This window comes from Calliphora vicina, chromosome 4 (assembly GCF_958450345.1).
Source record: "Calliphora vicina chromosome 4, idCalVici1.1, whole genome shotgun sequence".
NCBI lineage: Eukaryota > Metazoa > Arthropoda > Insecta > Diptera > Calliphoridae > Calliphora > Calliphora vicina.
This window is the reverse complement of record NC_088783.1, coordinates 6746395-6762930: the sequence shown is the minus strand read 5'-3', so window position 1 is coordinate 6762930 and position 16536 is coordinate 6746395. Positions and strand designations below refer to the sequence as shown.

The window sequence follows — 16536 nt, the reverse complement described above, 5'->3', positions numbered from 1 at the left end:
TTTTTTTTAATTTGTTTGAAATAAGTTTTTATTTTCAATTCAATTAATCCAATGTTTATGTATGTATATGATTTCTGTACTAAATTATCACTTAAGAATTATGTTTATTTTATTCATTTTCTATATTCTAAAAGGTTTTTATCTTTTAGCTTGTTGATTTATTATTAAGACCATTTTATATTATTACACTACAAATAGTTTTCGTTTTATTCTTCAACAATTATCAATATGAATGGATTGATGCGATAATTGTTTTTGTAAATGTCAAAGTGATATTAATATTTAGGAGTGGACAAGATTAAATTAAAAACTTTAATTAGTAATATAGACATTTTTTAAATTTTATGTAAGAAAATAAATTATAATATAAATTTTATTATGAGGCAAAATGATGTTATAATTATAGATTGCACACTTTTATTTTTAAATTAAAACGATAATTAAGAAATACTCTATAAAGTCAAGAGAGAGAGAGAGAGAAATGCATTAAATGAAAATAAAACAATATTTGTATTAAAAGAAAATAATTAATTAAATTATTATTAAACAATTAAATTAAAGAAACAAATGAATTAAATTTATAAAAACAAGTTTCCATTTAGTGAAGGTATTAATTAGGATAGGAGGATGGATTTCTTTTGAAAGTAAAATAAATTGTAATACAAATTTGTTTGTTTGTTTTTAAATACAAAATTATTTTGTAACTTATAGATTTAAACATTTGCACGTATGTGTGTTAAGGTTATTATTATTATTAGATCTTGGTATTATGTATGACATAATTTAAGATCTCGCATTCATATGCAGTATTTTATAAATATTTATTTATTTATATTCTTAAATAGGAAAATAATTTGTTATAAATTAAACTAATTGCAAATATGTTTGTATGTATGTATATTGTGTACACATATACAACTAAAATTAATAATGAAATTTTATGTTCGCCATAAAATTGTTTGATTTTTTTAGACTGTTCCTGTAAGATGTTGGTTGATTGGGTAGAGAAGCACGTAAAAACAGTTTAATTTTACTAAAATAATATACATAATAATGTTTATTTATGTATGCATGTACATATGTATAATTAAAAATTTTAAAATTATTTTGTAAAAATAATATTAAAATTATGTCAATAATTAATTATGAAAGTTGAGTTGGTTATAAACATACATATTTAAATTTGAAATATGTTTTACTGTTGTGTTTGTTATGTGTTTTAGTAATTAATGTTTTTTAGTTGTTTAAGCTAGTTTTTTTTTTGTTTAATGTTGAACACTAAATTACTTTCTCAGTTTTGTTTTTCTTTCTCATTTTTTTAATTCTATGAATTACTATATGATATTTTAGTAGTTATGTACTATATGTAAAAAACAAAAACCAACTGTGTGCATGAATATTGATGAAAACTCAATAATAAGAAGGGTGGTAAGTGAAGATTGGTTATTATACTAGTTTAGTGTGTTGTTCTGTTCTTCTGTCTCTTCGAATTTTGGGTGGGCTTCTTTGTGGATGTTTTTAGTACCTAATACTAATTTAATTTTTGTTGTGGTGTGGCATTTAGAATACATAATTTTCATCAGCCATGTGTATAGCCCACAAAAATTTGGTTCTTTGAGTTTTATTGAAAATCTTTTCAATTGGTACATTATGTTTTTTGCACCTGTAAACAGTAAAAATCGAAAATGTATCTAATGTTTAGATTTAATTTGTCAAAATGGAAACTTACCAAGCCACAGAAATACGTGGATCCAAATAATTCAACTTGGAGGTGCCCAAAGCAATGGTTTTGTTTTCATCCCTATCAGTCTCCTGTAATTCCATTTTCTTCAATTGGTCTTTTAAACGCTCCAATTGTTTGGCCTTTTTGTCGGCATTGATGCGATCCCTAACTGAACCGCGTTGCCTTCTAAGTTCCTGTAATTGAAAACGTCAAATTTTGTAAATAAACTACAAACTGTGTAAATAAATCATTTCGGTACTTACATCATATTCAGCTTCACAATCATCGATGGCTTCACGCTTTTGTCGTATTTTCTCTTTGAGATTTTCCATAGATTTTTCATGACTTTTGGGTACTGAACGTTGATGGTTACACAGAATGGCTACCGCACGATTGGCTCTATTGTAGGCTAAAAGTTTTTCGGGTACTGTCATATGATCCTTAGTCAAAAGATTTAATTGATTTTGTAATGTAATTGAAGCGTTATAGGTACGGAACACTTTGGCAGTGAGACCTTTAAATGAAACAAATAAATTAATACTCCGTCTATCAAAAAAATAAAATATTAAGGTAATTGACGTCATAGTTTTTGATTTTTAGTAGTACACATTGCCTAATAAATAAATAAAATATGTCTGTTGTGATTGTGCGATAGTTCGCATTTTCGCAAGGTTCAAAAACATTGACATGAATTACCTTAATTAAAAAATATCTACATACCTTCCATCAACTCTTTCAAATGTTCATTAAGAACTTGTGTGTTCAAACGATCGAATAGATCATCACCGGTTTTTTTGTTTTCCATAAACAATTCCAAGTTTTTAAATACTCTCTTTTCCACCTCTACCTCATTGTAGTAACGTATGGAATCCTTACCCAGGAAATCGAATACAACAACGTTTTCTTTGCCGTCCAACTGTTTGTGCAGTTTAACGTGTTCGACACGCAACGAACAGCAACCAACGGTATCAGCTTGATCCTCATCTTTTTCGTTGCCAGCTCTTAGGGCCAATTTATCAATGAAATAGAGAGCAACGGCACGCTGACGTACGCGCATTTCTTTCGATTTCCATTCGTTGCGATATGTATTTCGAATTTTATCAATGGATTTGGCCAATTTGCGAGCAGTTTCATATTTGACATGATCTTTTTCACCCTTTAGCTTGGACGAAGGATTCAACATGATGTATTTAACTTGACCTTGGACATTTTCAACCCACGAGGCCAACCAAGTGACCGTGTTATTGTGTACGACTTCCTTCCAGCGATGTCCTGGTGGTGGTGGGGGTATTTTTGAGTCTTTGCCACAATTAATGGATACATCTTCAGCACGTATACGTCTTTTAATCATACCCATTTTGGGATGTTCGCCACGACCTCTAAAAAGGCCCGGCGGTTCCAAACGGAAATTACCAATCTTCTCTTTGTGCCCATCAATAATACAGGTACCATATTCTTTAATCAGGGCTTCATTTTCCATTTTCTTGGCAAGTTTTTCTTCTTTAGAGGCATTCTTACGTTTTTCCGATTCGGCCAAGAAGAATTGATGCATTTCTTCAAAATTACACTTGTTGAAATCTTTAATGATCTCCTTTTCTTCCTTAGTCATAGTCTTGCGGAAATCCTTGAAGAAGTTGTCGTTGAAAATCTGTTTCGTGCAGTAGTCATGGTTCAACATCTTCGAATAGAATGTGGCGCACTCCTCGGTTTCCTCCGACAACTGCATGGGTTTGCCATTGTAGAAAAAGCGTACATTCTTGGGCACACGCTCATAGGGGGGAGCAAAAACTGGACCTTTATGTTCCAAAGAATTCCACTTAACACCATCTTCACGCTTTTCCTCTTCCCACCTAAAATATTGAGCAGAAAGTTCAGAAGTTGTCTTTTGTTTAGTTTTAGGCACTACTATCAATTTCTTTGCTTTTGCCACCAAAGAAACTTTTTTAGTTTTTGTAACGTAATTGTGACATGTTAGGAAAGAGTCTACCGCTGGTGGAGGCGGCCTCAAGAGTCTCGAGTGATTGAATAAATTAAGTTTTAATTGTAAAACAAGTGAATTTTTATTTTGTTTTGTTGCCAAAATGTTTTCACATGTGCATCGTGAAATTACTGAGGCAACTGCAATCGCTTTTGCCATTGGAGAACAAAAAATTCATTACGCAAAATATATATACACACAAACACACTAAATGACCGAGGAGTACATAACCTCAATTTCAAGTGTCAAAATTTGATTCAAACAGCTGTTTCAATGACTTGATAATTTAGTGTTGCCAACGATAATTTATTCTGGCGTTTTTTTTTTTGTTGTAAATATCAAATTGAGCCAAGCAACGGAGCAAAATATACCCAGCATTATTTCAGTCAAATAATAAGTAGTTATGCCTTGGCTGCAATATTACTTGCTGGCTTACTAAGTAAAGTTTTTGCTGGGTATGTATACATTTTTTTCAATTTGTATTATGTTACATATGTATTTTACTTATAAATTTGAATTTACAGAATCTGACAAGTCTATTGTTTGGACTAACGGTTTTCGTGTTCTAAACTTGAATCAGTTGAAATCTAATATGTTCGTTGATATATGTATAACAATATAACAATTTGAAAATGCTCACTTTCGTATATCTGATGCGATAATCTCAGCCATAGAATATATAAAATATCATAAACTTGGAACGCAGAAAGATAAACAATTTCGAGAGGGTGTTATTAAATGGGTTTTAAATGAATTAATGTTCAAGCGAAATTGAGTCTTTTTGATTCCAAAATCCGTTTCTCGACATTTTGTATGCTTTTTGAGATATCAAGCATAATCAAAAATAAAACATGATTTATGTCCACAATTTTAATGAATTTTGTTTGTGGGCCCTTGTTTATGGGACCAATGATGGACCGATCGTCATACAACTTGGCTATTTATAAAAATTATTTGAGTCGAATTTGATCTCTCGACTTTTATAAGCAATTTATTCAAGTTAAAGTTATTTTCAGATGTTGACCTTATATGGATGATATGGACAATATTAGGACAATATAAGACTTATTTTCGTTGAATTGTAAATGAAAAGCGACACATTTAAGATATTTACACCTACATGTGTATAACAATTTAAAGTTTTCAGCAATGGTAAAAACAATAAAAAAAATATCACATACATTTTGAGAAAACTTAAGTAAAACTTCAAAAAGAATGTATGTTTCTTCTTCCTAGATTTTTCTCAATATTGAGCCAAAGCAATAATAAGCTGACAAAGTATAGAAACTGTTAATTTTTACACTTACCATCTCCAAACTTCATCTTCCTCTTCGTCTTTCTTCTCTTTCTTAACCCGCTTGGTCGGGGATACAGTTTCTGTTTTTACTGCTTTATTCTCCTTCTTTTTTTTCTTTTTGGGCTTTTCGTCAGCATAATCATCCTCCTCCTCTTCCTCCTTGGCACGTTTCTTTTTCTTGTCCTTTGATTTTGATTTGGATTCTTTTTTCGGTTTCTTACGAGCCAATAATGGTACATCTTCATCATCGTCTTCATCATCCTCTTCAATCTTCATTTTACGTTTGGCTAAGGGTATGTCTTCCTCATCATCATCGTCCTCATCCATTTGTTCTTGAGGAGTCTCCGATTTAGTTTTGCGCATGGCCAATGGCATATCTTCGTCTTCCTCCTCTTCTTCGGGTTTAAATTCTTCGTCTGGTGATTCTTCGTCTTCATACTTCATAGAGCTTTCCTCTTTATAGCTGGTTTCTTCTTTGGCTATAAACGGTGGCTCATCTTCGCGGAACTGGGACATGGAATAGTCACAAGAACTGGCTTGCGATACATTAAAACTTCTTTCGTCTTCTCTTTTGTTATTATCCTCAAAGGTTTGATTGAGACCATTGCTGCTAGTCTCTAGAGGATCTTGTGTAAACTGCTCCTGTTTAATATCATGCGATAAAACATCGCCATTGAAACCATTCTCTTGCGAGTGATTAGAAGGTTGAGACAAAGGTTCAGGCTTGATAAATTCACCATCTTTGCGGGACGACGATGATGACGATTTCGAAGAAGAACTGGAATGTTTATGTTTCGACGAGGACGATGAACGATGACGATCCTTTTCACGGTCTTTGTCACGAGAACTGGAAGAACTGGATGAACTTGATTTATGATGACGATCCTTGTCTTTGTCTCTGTCACTGCGATCTTTATCTTTGCTAGAACTACTACTACTAGAGCCTTCTTTACGATCTCTGTCCTTATCTCGGCGTTCCTTGTCCTTCGAAGAACTTTTGTGACTTGAAGATGACGACGACGAAGATGATTTATGTTTGTCTTTGTCGCTACGTTCCCTATCCTTGTCACGATGACTGCTGGAACTGCTCGATGAAGAACTCTTATGTTTGTCATCACGATCCTTGTCACGATGTTTATCCTTGCTGCTGGATGATGATGAAGAGCTATGCTTTTCTTTATCGCTGCAATTAAATAAATAATTTTTAGTTATAAATGCTTTAATAGTTATACATTTGTTGTATATTCATAAGATTTTGTTGAAACACTCACCGACTGCTACTCTTATGACTGCTTGACGAAGAACTCTTATGATCTCTGTCCTTGTCACGATGTTTATCCTTGCTTGATGATTTATGGGATTTGCTGCTGCTACTGCTTATATGGCCATTACTATGACCATTGCTCACTCCATTCACTTGTACCTCAGCAGTGCCCCCATTTTGGGCTGGTGCCTAAAATATCAAAAAGAAATAAGCGTAAATTTAAAAAATAAATTGAAATAATTACAAATTAATTAAATTTCGAGCTTTATTTATTAAAATCTAAATTCGGAACTTTTTAATGTTTATATTTTTGTCAATTCAAATCCAAACGGAATTAATTGATTTTTTTTCATTAATTGGTTTTTTGTTTTTAATAATTTACAAAAAGACATATTTGGTCTATTCACAAGGTCTCCTATCATGTCATATTGTCATAATGTTCTAATATTTCACAATGGTTTGAAAATGTTGTTATTGTCTTTCAAGCTAAATATGTCCTAAAAAATAATACTACTCTGTACTCTGCTTATTGTGTTATCGTAACCAACCAGCAGAGACCTGCGCCACACGCCTAAGAGTCGGTTAAGCCAAGCTACTGAGTCGTGAAACATTATGACAATATGACATGAGACCTTGTGAATTTATCAATTGTGCGCTCGTTTGTCGCTAATTCAACTGTTTTCTAATATTCCATTATAGTTAAAGGTAATATTATTTTGAAATAAATCGATAAAGAAAGAATTAAAATGTTTTAATGGAATTGTTAAGAAATATATTTAATTTGACATTGAAACATTTGGGAAACAGTTTTTAGTTGTTAATAAATATAAAATGTAAACAATTAAACCGAGTACATATTAAAACAATATTTATGACCATAAATTGTTTTATTTTTTATAAAGTATGAAAATCTTCAAATGAGAATTACTCTATCAATAGAAATGATAAAGGGTTTTCAAATATGAAAATTTTCTAAAAAATATGAATATACATTTTATTGACACTATCATCAGCTGTTTAGTTGGGGCATTTGTGCAAAAAAGTATGAAATTGTTAAGTTCTGAAAATCATAAAACCTACTGCTGACTGATATATACATATATACATATTAGAAGAAAAATTATAAATTGAAATGGACAAAAAAAATACACACCCCTTTAAAATGGCCTAGGAATAAAAACGAGTTTTTCATAATTTTGCAAGTTGTACATACAAAAATACCCACATAAAATGCACATACAACTTGTAACAAAAGAAAACAAACAAATGAAATTTCATTTCTCTCAGCTGTTAGATGCTATGAAAAATGTTTATTTAAAGGAAAAATTCACAATTATTTACTTACATCCCTTAACATTTTTTGATGTCAAGTAAAAATAAAACTACCCACAAATAGAAACAAAAAAAAAACGACCAGGAAGTAAAAATCTGGTTACAATTTTTAGGTTTTAAAATTTTGGGGAAAAACGTAGTTGTTTATAACATTACTAGTGTGTTTTTACATTATTTAAGAGATGAGCTAGCTATTGTTCAAGAAGGAATACACGTGTTAGGTTGGTTGGCCACGTTGTTTTTTTTCGTTTATTCGATCTTATAAATACATATTATGTATAATATATATATACATCAGAGCTGTAAATGAATCACTCATTTTTGAATTAATTCGCGAATCATTCACACAAAAAAATGAATTGAATGAAATTTGAGTCAATTCAAATGAATTTGGTAAAAATGAATTGCAATTCGTTTCCAATTCAAATGAATTGAATTGATTTTGAATTAATTCAAATGAATTTGGTAAAAATGAATTGCAATTCGTTTCCAATTCAAATGAATTGAATTGATTTTGAATTAATTCAATTCATTTACAATTCATTTGAATTGAATTGATTTTGAATTAATTCAAACGAATTAAAAAAAAAATTAGCAATTCATTTCCAACTCCGACGCGAAATTCGCAGCATATTTAGCAGATTCTTCAATGTCATTAAGTATGCAGTATAATTAATCGACGGTTAAAAAGTCTTCCTTTAAATATAATGCGCCGTTACCATCGTCAGCTGGTGTTGAAAGATTATTTTCGTACGCCTCTATTCTAAACATCCCTAAACGTGGATTTCTTTCAGATGATAATTTTGAAAAGCTATTGTTGTTTAAGGTGAATGATGCATTCTAATTAAATCTAATTAGCCTTATTAATGAAACTCAATTGTGTTTTGAACTACATACATTGTTAGTTTTCCTTATTTTTGATTATTTTTGGAAGATAGTTTTATTTTTTTGAAATAAATATAATATAAATATTAGCAAAAAGTTTGTTGTTGGGTGGTCGTGGGTCACAAAATTTCAAAAATTATTAATTGCTTCTTGAATATTAAATATGTTTTGTCGTTCAGCGTATTTCAAAATAAAAATCAGTTCTTCTTGAATAAATAAACTCCAAACACCATGTTTTCATTGATCAGGCGCGTATACAGGACAAGGCTTTTCAATTTTTGTACTGGATATTTTCATTTTGGTAGGAGAAATCTTTCATTCCCCCTAGAGATCTGCTCTTGAATTTGATTGATTGCAACTCATTTTTGAATCATTCATTTGAATTGCTATTCTTTTTTCTAATTCATTTGAATTAATTCAAAATCAATTCAATTCAAATGAATTGTAAATGAATTGCAATTCATTTTTACAAATTCATTTGAATTGGAAATGAATTGAAATTCATTTCTGCCTAATTCGTTTGAATTGATTCAAATTTCATTCAATTCATTTTTTCAATTCAATGAATTAATTCAAAATTTAGCTAATTCATAATGAATTAAAATCAAAAAAGAATGATTCATTTACAGCTCTGATATACATATGTTGTATACAATAATGTACATATGTATGTATTAATGTGTGTCTCTAGCAACAACCTTTATAAATAAACATATGTTTGTTTCAATTACAAAAACAACCAAGATCACGTGCGTTTTTTCTTTATTTTAATTTTTAAATAGTTATTAAGCTATTTAACATTTTAAAGAAAAAAATAATGAACACTACAAAAAAAATATGTGTTTTTTACAAATACATAGCAATTTACATTGTTTGATTTTACTTTTATGGTGCTTTTTCTTTCAGACACCTTTCTTTTTTGGTTTCAGCAACATATATTTCAAAAACATATATTGAAACTTTTTTTAATCAAGATGTATATCAACAAGTAAGACTTATATTTTATAACAAAAAAAATAGGTTTTTGGTGAAAAAAAAATCGGTGTAAAAAATCACCCCTATCGGCAATAACATGTGAAATTTTGTTCCCATGAAATATCCATTTCCCTCGAAGGGAAAATTGCTATCGGGAATATCATGATGAACTTTACATTCACAATAGTTGATTTTGTTCGTAACAGCTGTTTATTGTTTACAAAATTCCATCTAAAAATTTCACAACAAGGGGAAATTTTTTCACGTGAACAAAGTTGATGAACGATAAAAGGAAAAGGGAAAATATTTCATGTGAAATGTTGATTCGCGTATTTTTCCCGATTTTGACCCATTGTAGGACCGACTTACTTTGGCCTTATATACGCCGTTGCAAAGGTCTTTGAAATATATTATTGGATATCCATATTGTCTATATTAATGACTTAGTAAAATCCAGATATAGACCACAAATAGGTACATAATCCTTTTTTCCTTATGAAGGATATAAAAATAGGCAAAAAATCGAGGTAGTTGTGGTTTTTTGCTTACATCTCTAACGTTTGTTGCAGATTCTCGAATTTAAATACCAACCTAAACGGGACTATAAATCAGACAGAATATATTGCTATATTGACTACGATATCTATAACGATCCAGAATATAGGACAAATATACTACTTTATGGGGTCTAAAATAAGAAATATAGAAATTTCAAACGGAATGAAAAACTTATATACCACTCATGGTAAAGGGTATAAAAACGTATTTCTACCAAAAGAATTTATAATTTTACACAAAACCGACTATTTTTGAACACAATATCAAACATTTCCTTGTTGAGTGAGACACGGATTTATTCCAGATGTATTTTGTGTTCTTTTTCCAAATTTAACTATTATTTACTTTGTTATTCATGATTAAAGTTTTTTTAATTTTTCATATTAAAACCTTTAACGTTAAATAATAATAATGTGAAATTTACAAAGCTATTTAAATCTAATATTCAACAATAATCACACAACCTATGTGGGAAATAGTAAAATAAACAGTAATAGATAGAAAACTATTTTAGGTCGCAGTAAGAAAGAGGTCAAGGTTTGTCCTAGCTAAATAAAAATAAAGGGACAAAAGTCTTATCTCACTAATTTATATTTACGCAAGTTCAACAAATATTAGTAACTGTTTTTATTTACTTATTATTTCAACACATTGTGAAAAAAAATTATTAATTTAATTATCCTGAAGTTATGTTTGTTTTAAATACAAAAACAAGTAGCGTCGCCTCGCTATTGTAACACATTCATACGTGATTAGATAAATGAATAAGCACAAGGAAATGAAAAAATTAAAAATAAAAAGTAAATCTATTTCAGAAACAAATAATAACACTACAATAATACCATCTACTACGACTGATTGATTACTCGTATAATAAAATAATCTTTTTATTCTATATCCACCAATGTACACCTTTATTTCTACTCTGTACAAATGTAACTTATTTATGTTTTGTATTTTTAAATAAATGCTCATGTGGCTGTCTGACTAAATGAAAAACAAAAAAAAAATAACAAAATCTTGCAGTGAAATATTTAAGTGTCTGAAAAATACAAACACAACGAATCTAGTAATAAACACTCGACAACAATGATGGAACAGTATTACAAAACGCCATCAAATTTTATACTTCATTGTAAACAGAGTGGTCAACTAAAGAGTAAAAAAAGTAGCTTGAATATTACTTTTGATATCAGGTTTCTATTCGATATGGGGTATATCTGATATTTTAAAATAAAATGGACAACAATAAATTAAACATGATAAACTAAACTATTGAATTAAATTTTTTGAAAATTTACTAATACATTTGACAAAACAACTTAAGTGAAATTTTAAAAATTTTCAGGAGAGTGTAAAAACTGTAATTCTTTTATTATTTCCTTGAAGAAGTTTATTATTGGTCTCAAAGAAAAATACGATTTTGAAAATTTCACTTAAGCTTTGTCAAAAGTCCACAGAAATGAAATTACTTATATGCGAACCCGACCGTGTTGTTCTCCTGGTAGCTAGAGTGGCGACAACTGATTTAAAGGGACAGGCCATTTTGTGGAAACAATAAGTACTTTTTGTAAATTCGATCTGAAATAATTTGACATTTTCTTTTCTGGTAAATAATGTTGCCCCTTTTTGTATAATAAATATGTGGACATACATATGTGGTATCAAATTAAAGGTATTTTTAAAATCTTTCGCACTAAATAAAGATTAGTTCATGAAATATAGAAACTTTTATGAGCTAATTGGCTCAGAATTATATTTTAAATTCAAATATTTATATAGGTATAGTTTTTTGGGACAGGTCTTTTAAATACATACCTTTAATTTTAACAAATTCATGTTGTATCAAATTAAAGATCTTTTTAAGATATATCACAATAAATAAACAGTACATGAAATATTGAAACATTTAGGAACTAATAGGCTCCAAATTATATTTTAAATTCAAATATTTATATAAGTATCTCAATAAATATAGTTTTGTTTAAATACCTTTTATTTAAACAAATTTATCAGCGACATACATATGTATATCCAATTTAATACAACAAAAAAAAACGGTTTTGTAAGGGGCAGATACATTATTTCTTTCAGAACAGAAAATGATTTAATTTTTCGATGGCTTAATTTAGAAAGGTCGTATCTCAACTTTTAGTTACTTTACAAGAGAAGGAAAAAACTCAATAATATCAGAAAGAGAAATTGACAAAAAAAAAAACAACTAAAAATTTGTAATATATCAAAAAATATTTTTAGAAGAGTTGTTTGTTTTAATATAAACCAAAAAATATGCATTCCACTTTAAATGAGTTAGGGGTTTTTCTTTCAAACGATTTTTTAAATGAGTTAGGGCTTTTTTATAATTACTGTAAATCTGTTATTCGTCAACATAGGAAACTGAATTTTTTAAGGAGGTCTATTAGAGTTTTGTATACCAGAATATGTACAAAACACGATTTTGAAAAAAAATATACGACCTTTCTATATTAAGCCATCGATATGTAAAGAATGCCACAAAGAAACCAATTTTATAAAAATTGTTTTAACAAGTTTTTTGTTGCGAATATTGGAGCTTCAATATTTCGAGCTACATTTATTTTATTTATTTAGAGCTACCAAAGACGATACCGAACCTTATATTCGGCCTAATCCGAAACAAGTCAAAACTTGTCAAATGTACTGTTAATTTCAGAAAAATAATTTTTTACTTTAGATATACCGACTTTATATTGTGGACTCCATTAGTCTTGTTTTTTTCATCTTGAACGATTTTGACTGGATGGTATAAATCAAGATCGTCAAAACAGCTTGCATTTTAATAATTTTAGTTTAGGAGATATACGGGGTTGACATAGAATCCAATCATTGTCGGAATCGGTTTTGAAAACGATAAAAAAGGTACATTTGACTTATGAAATCCAATGTAATTTTTTGTTTAATCGATAAAGAATTTAATTCTAGATCGAATATAAACCCGATAACTTTTGATTTCACGAGACCAATGTACTAAGTCCCAATATTTTTCTACCGATCCCGATTTTAAAGTCAAATTTCTCATAGATTTAGAAAATGATCTGATCATTATGGGTATCATTGCATAGTGCTTCAAAATACCTCTTATATGATATATAATAAGATACTGTTTATTAACTTTGACAGTATTTCAGAAAACTTTGATATTCCGGAAAAATGGTTTTAGCGAAGCCGGTGTTCGATACAAGACCCTTCGTCCGGCCGAAGACAGGAAATACAGAAAATATGAATATTAAGAAAAAAAATATGAAAATATAAACTGTTTCCGGGATCTTGATTGGCAAAATATGTAAACGATAAACAATATACGTAACTATTACACTTAATATTTTTTAACCTTATAATGTGATGGTAACAACAAGAATACCATCCCATATAATAATTTAAACACGTTGTTGGCTCTTCCATCTTCCCACTGAATAAAATACGAAAAACGCTACTTTACATTACTGATTTTATTATGTGTAGTGACTTGTCGCCATTTTTGTGAATTTTTTTCAAAGTCTATATAACATTGAAAAAATTTGTAAAATTATTACAAGTCGAAAAAAATAAAAACACTTAAAAACTTAAAATAAAAATTTTTTACAGGAAAACTTAAATATGCAATATTAAATTAAAAAAATACTTACATTTTCTCCCGACACATCGACACTCATGTTTGCTTTTAATTAAGGAAAATTAATTCCCTTAAACCAAAATATCTTTGTGTAATTTAAAAACAAAAGTTCAATTGAAAATTATATCAATTTGATGAAAATTTATTTTATATACTTTGATGCCACCGAAGAGGATAAAATTCAGTATATTTTCCCTTCTGCTGATTTGATTCAAAAATACACGCCAACCAACTAAAGACGAATGAACGGAAAAAATGAAAATTTTACAAGTTGAAAAACAACGAGGCAGCCAGCAAAACGACAAAGTTGAAAAAAATTATAAGTGTTGGTAGAGAAAAAAAATGAAAAAATTTTCTAAGTCCCAATATTTAAGGGAACTTAGAATATTTTTAGTAATTTTTTTTCTACAACACAAAAAAAATTTCCAAGTCTTTTTTTTTGGGAAAATTAAAAAAAAGAAAATTTTTAAACACTCTTTAAATCTTATTTTTTCTTTAGAAATTTCACTTAGAAACTAAAACAAGAAATATATTAAATTTACACGTCCGTACTTTACAAATCACAAAATCAGACAAAGTCGATGGCTGACAGCAACGCTGTTCGTTTCGAGTTGAATTATGAAACGAATGATTAAAAAACGCAAGTCCTCAGCAATGCGATGTTTGACGGCAATTTTCCTTGTGTTGAGATGGTAGAACAAAAACAAAGTTCATGTATGCGTTATGATGCGTCAATCGCAACAAAGAGTGTTGATCGAAAAACGTCGATAAAGTTCCATATACAACAACGCATACTTGGGTGTTGTGACTTATTTTTCTCTATCTAGCATTTATATATAATTTGTGAGATTATTCAATAAATTAATTCTTTATTACGTTTTATTCAAGATGAATTTCCATTAATTGCATTGCTTATAAAGTTAAACATTATTTTATATATTTTCAATCGTTTTTACACACAAATAATAATTAAAAAGTATTTAACTTGTTTGCACTTTCAGCGTTGTTTTAATTTTAAACTGTTGTATTTTTGTTTTCGGCGAATTTTGCATGTCAAAACAAAAAAAATGTATTCAGCTCTGTGTTTGTTTTTCGCAAAACACAAACTCTGCGACAGAAAACAACTTCAAGCAGACACTTCACACAAACACATGTAATCCTTACCTGCATGACAAAATTACTTTTACTAGGTAATCAGACAACTTCAAGCGCTTATGAAAATTTACATGGCTGCTTGACAAGCAAATATTTCTTTGCGGTGCCGTTCCAATCGTGGAAAGCTCCCAAATAAATACAAAATGCGACTCTGTTTTGGTGTATTTCTGTTTCGGTTTTTTACAAGTGCATTTTTTTACTACTATTGTTGTCCCTTTCTATCTACTTCAGAGTTGTATTTTAACGAAACAATTTTTTGTTTCCAAATGTTGCCAGCACCACTGTTTAATTTTTACAATTAGGCGATAATTTTTGTTAGAACGTTTTTGAAGCGATAATTTCGATAAAATTTGTTTAATTTTCCTTAGATTCATTCTCCAAACTATCATTCTGGTGTTCCCCAGTTCTCTGTAATTTATTCTCTACGTTATTGAGCTATATTTGCGTACTAATTCAGAGATCTGTGAAACATTTTGGTATGCAAATTATGTTTTTTTTATAATTCAAGGGTAATCTTCACAGATTTGAATCAGATGGTTACAGTAATATGATAATAGAAAACAAGCAAAATAAAATAAACAAATGTGAAATAAATTAATATTTTTGCGGGCTTGTAGAAATCCTTTGGTTTATTTTCAGATTGAGTTTTAAGAGATCTTTCGTGTTAAGAGATCTGCTCGCTGTTGAAATTGGTTAATACAAATTGTGTCGATATAATAATAAGTAACGACCATCGTACAAATAGTGTAGTTATTTTACATGATGAGCTTAGTGGTTACGATATTTGCTGTTATTTAGGTAACGGTGTTTTAAAAATAACTGTAATTTCACCCTGAATTGAATTATTAATAGAATTTTCAAAAATTAAAAATAAGTTGGCAAAGGTAGTATTTTATTATATTCACAATTTTTTAGATTTCCTTTAACTCAATTAAATTAATTATAGAATATCGTTAATGGCGATATCTTAGCGGTAACTGTAGTTGAGCTGAAAGGGTATTTATGGGTAACGGTAGCCAACCTTTTTTCGGCAAAAAGTCAACTTATAGAACTCTAGTTCTATCTAAGCTATTTGGACTATGTCGATAATTATTTTATAACATAGTACACATGTATTTATGCATGTAACAACTTATTTTTAATGTTTTATTTAATTCATAATAAAACACAAATTACTTTTTAAATATAGTGAAATGTATTTTAATATTTCGAATTAAATGTTCTCAACATTTTCTGGGGCATTGTGGGATGATATGGCAGCTTATTTCTTTCCTTTCTTTCAAGACGAATTCATACAAGTTGGTGTCAGTCAAACAGCTGATTACTTTTGTTTTGCTTCTTTGGTTCTAACGTCTGTCAATGCTTGTTTTTATATTTCAATAAATAAGCTTATTAACTAAATATTTATTTTTATACAAATAAATTAAGCCTCCATTATTCAATTATCTACACTATATTAAGTTGTAATACACAGTTTTTTTAATTTTTAATTTCACTTTTTTGACATTTGGTAAGACTAATAGTTGTTTTTGTAGAACTAAAACCACCTTTTATGAATTCGCCTTGCTTTATTCTTTACACTAGTTTTCGTTGTTTGTTTATGTTTTCGTGTGAACGTCAAACTGAAGAACATAAAGAAACTTTTGACATCCACGCCAGCTTTGTTGTTTTTATCTGCGTGTTGTGCTTTTTTCTTACTGCGAATTTTATTTTACCA

At 29.2% G+C, this 16536-nt stretch overlaps 1 protein-coding gene across 1 annotated transcript; it reads right to left on the bottom strand.

The window, feature by feature from the left end:
* Top1 (topoisomerase 1) lies at positions 1-13872 on the bottom strand. The gene is made up of 7 exons (XM_065510084.1): positions 13678-13872; positions 6270-6451; positions 5009-6181; positions 2444-3573; positions 1987-2237; positions 1730-1917; positions 1-1663 (listed from the first exon to the last, which is right to left on the bottom strand). The coding sequence occupies exons 1-7, from the start codon at positions 13702-13704 to the stop codon at positions 1561-1563; spliced, it is 3054 nt and encodes a 1017-aa protein (XP_065366156.1). The 5' UTR covers positions 13705-13872; the 3' UTR covers positions 1-1560.
* Between the last annotated feature and the right edge of the window lie 2664 nt (positions 13873-16536).

Bases quoted from the DNA above. Each gene is read 5' to 3' on its own strand.
- Top1 (XM_065510084.1), bottom strand. From the start codon at position 13,704: ATGAGTGTCGATGTGTCGGGAGAAAAT. The intron at 6,182-6,269 runs GTGAGTGTTTCA...ATTTAATTGCAG, and splicing joins AGTCATAAGAGTAGCAGTCG to CGATAAAGAAAAGCATAGCT. The intron at 1,664-1,729 runs GTAAGTTTCCAT...TACTGTTTACAG, and splicing joins CCACGTATTTCTGTGGCTTG to GTGCAAAAAACATAATGTAC.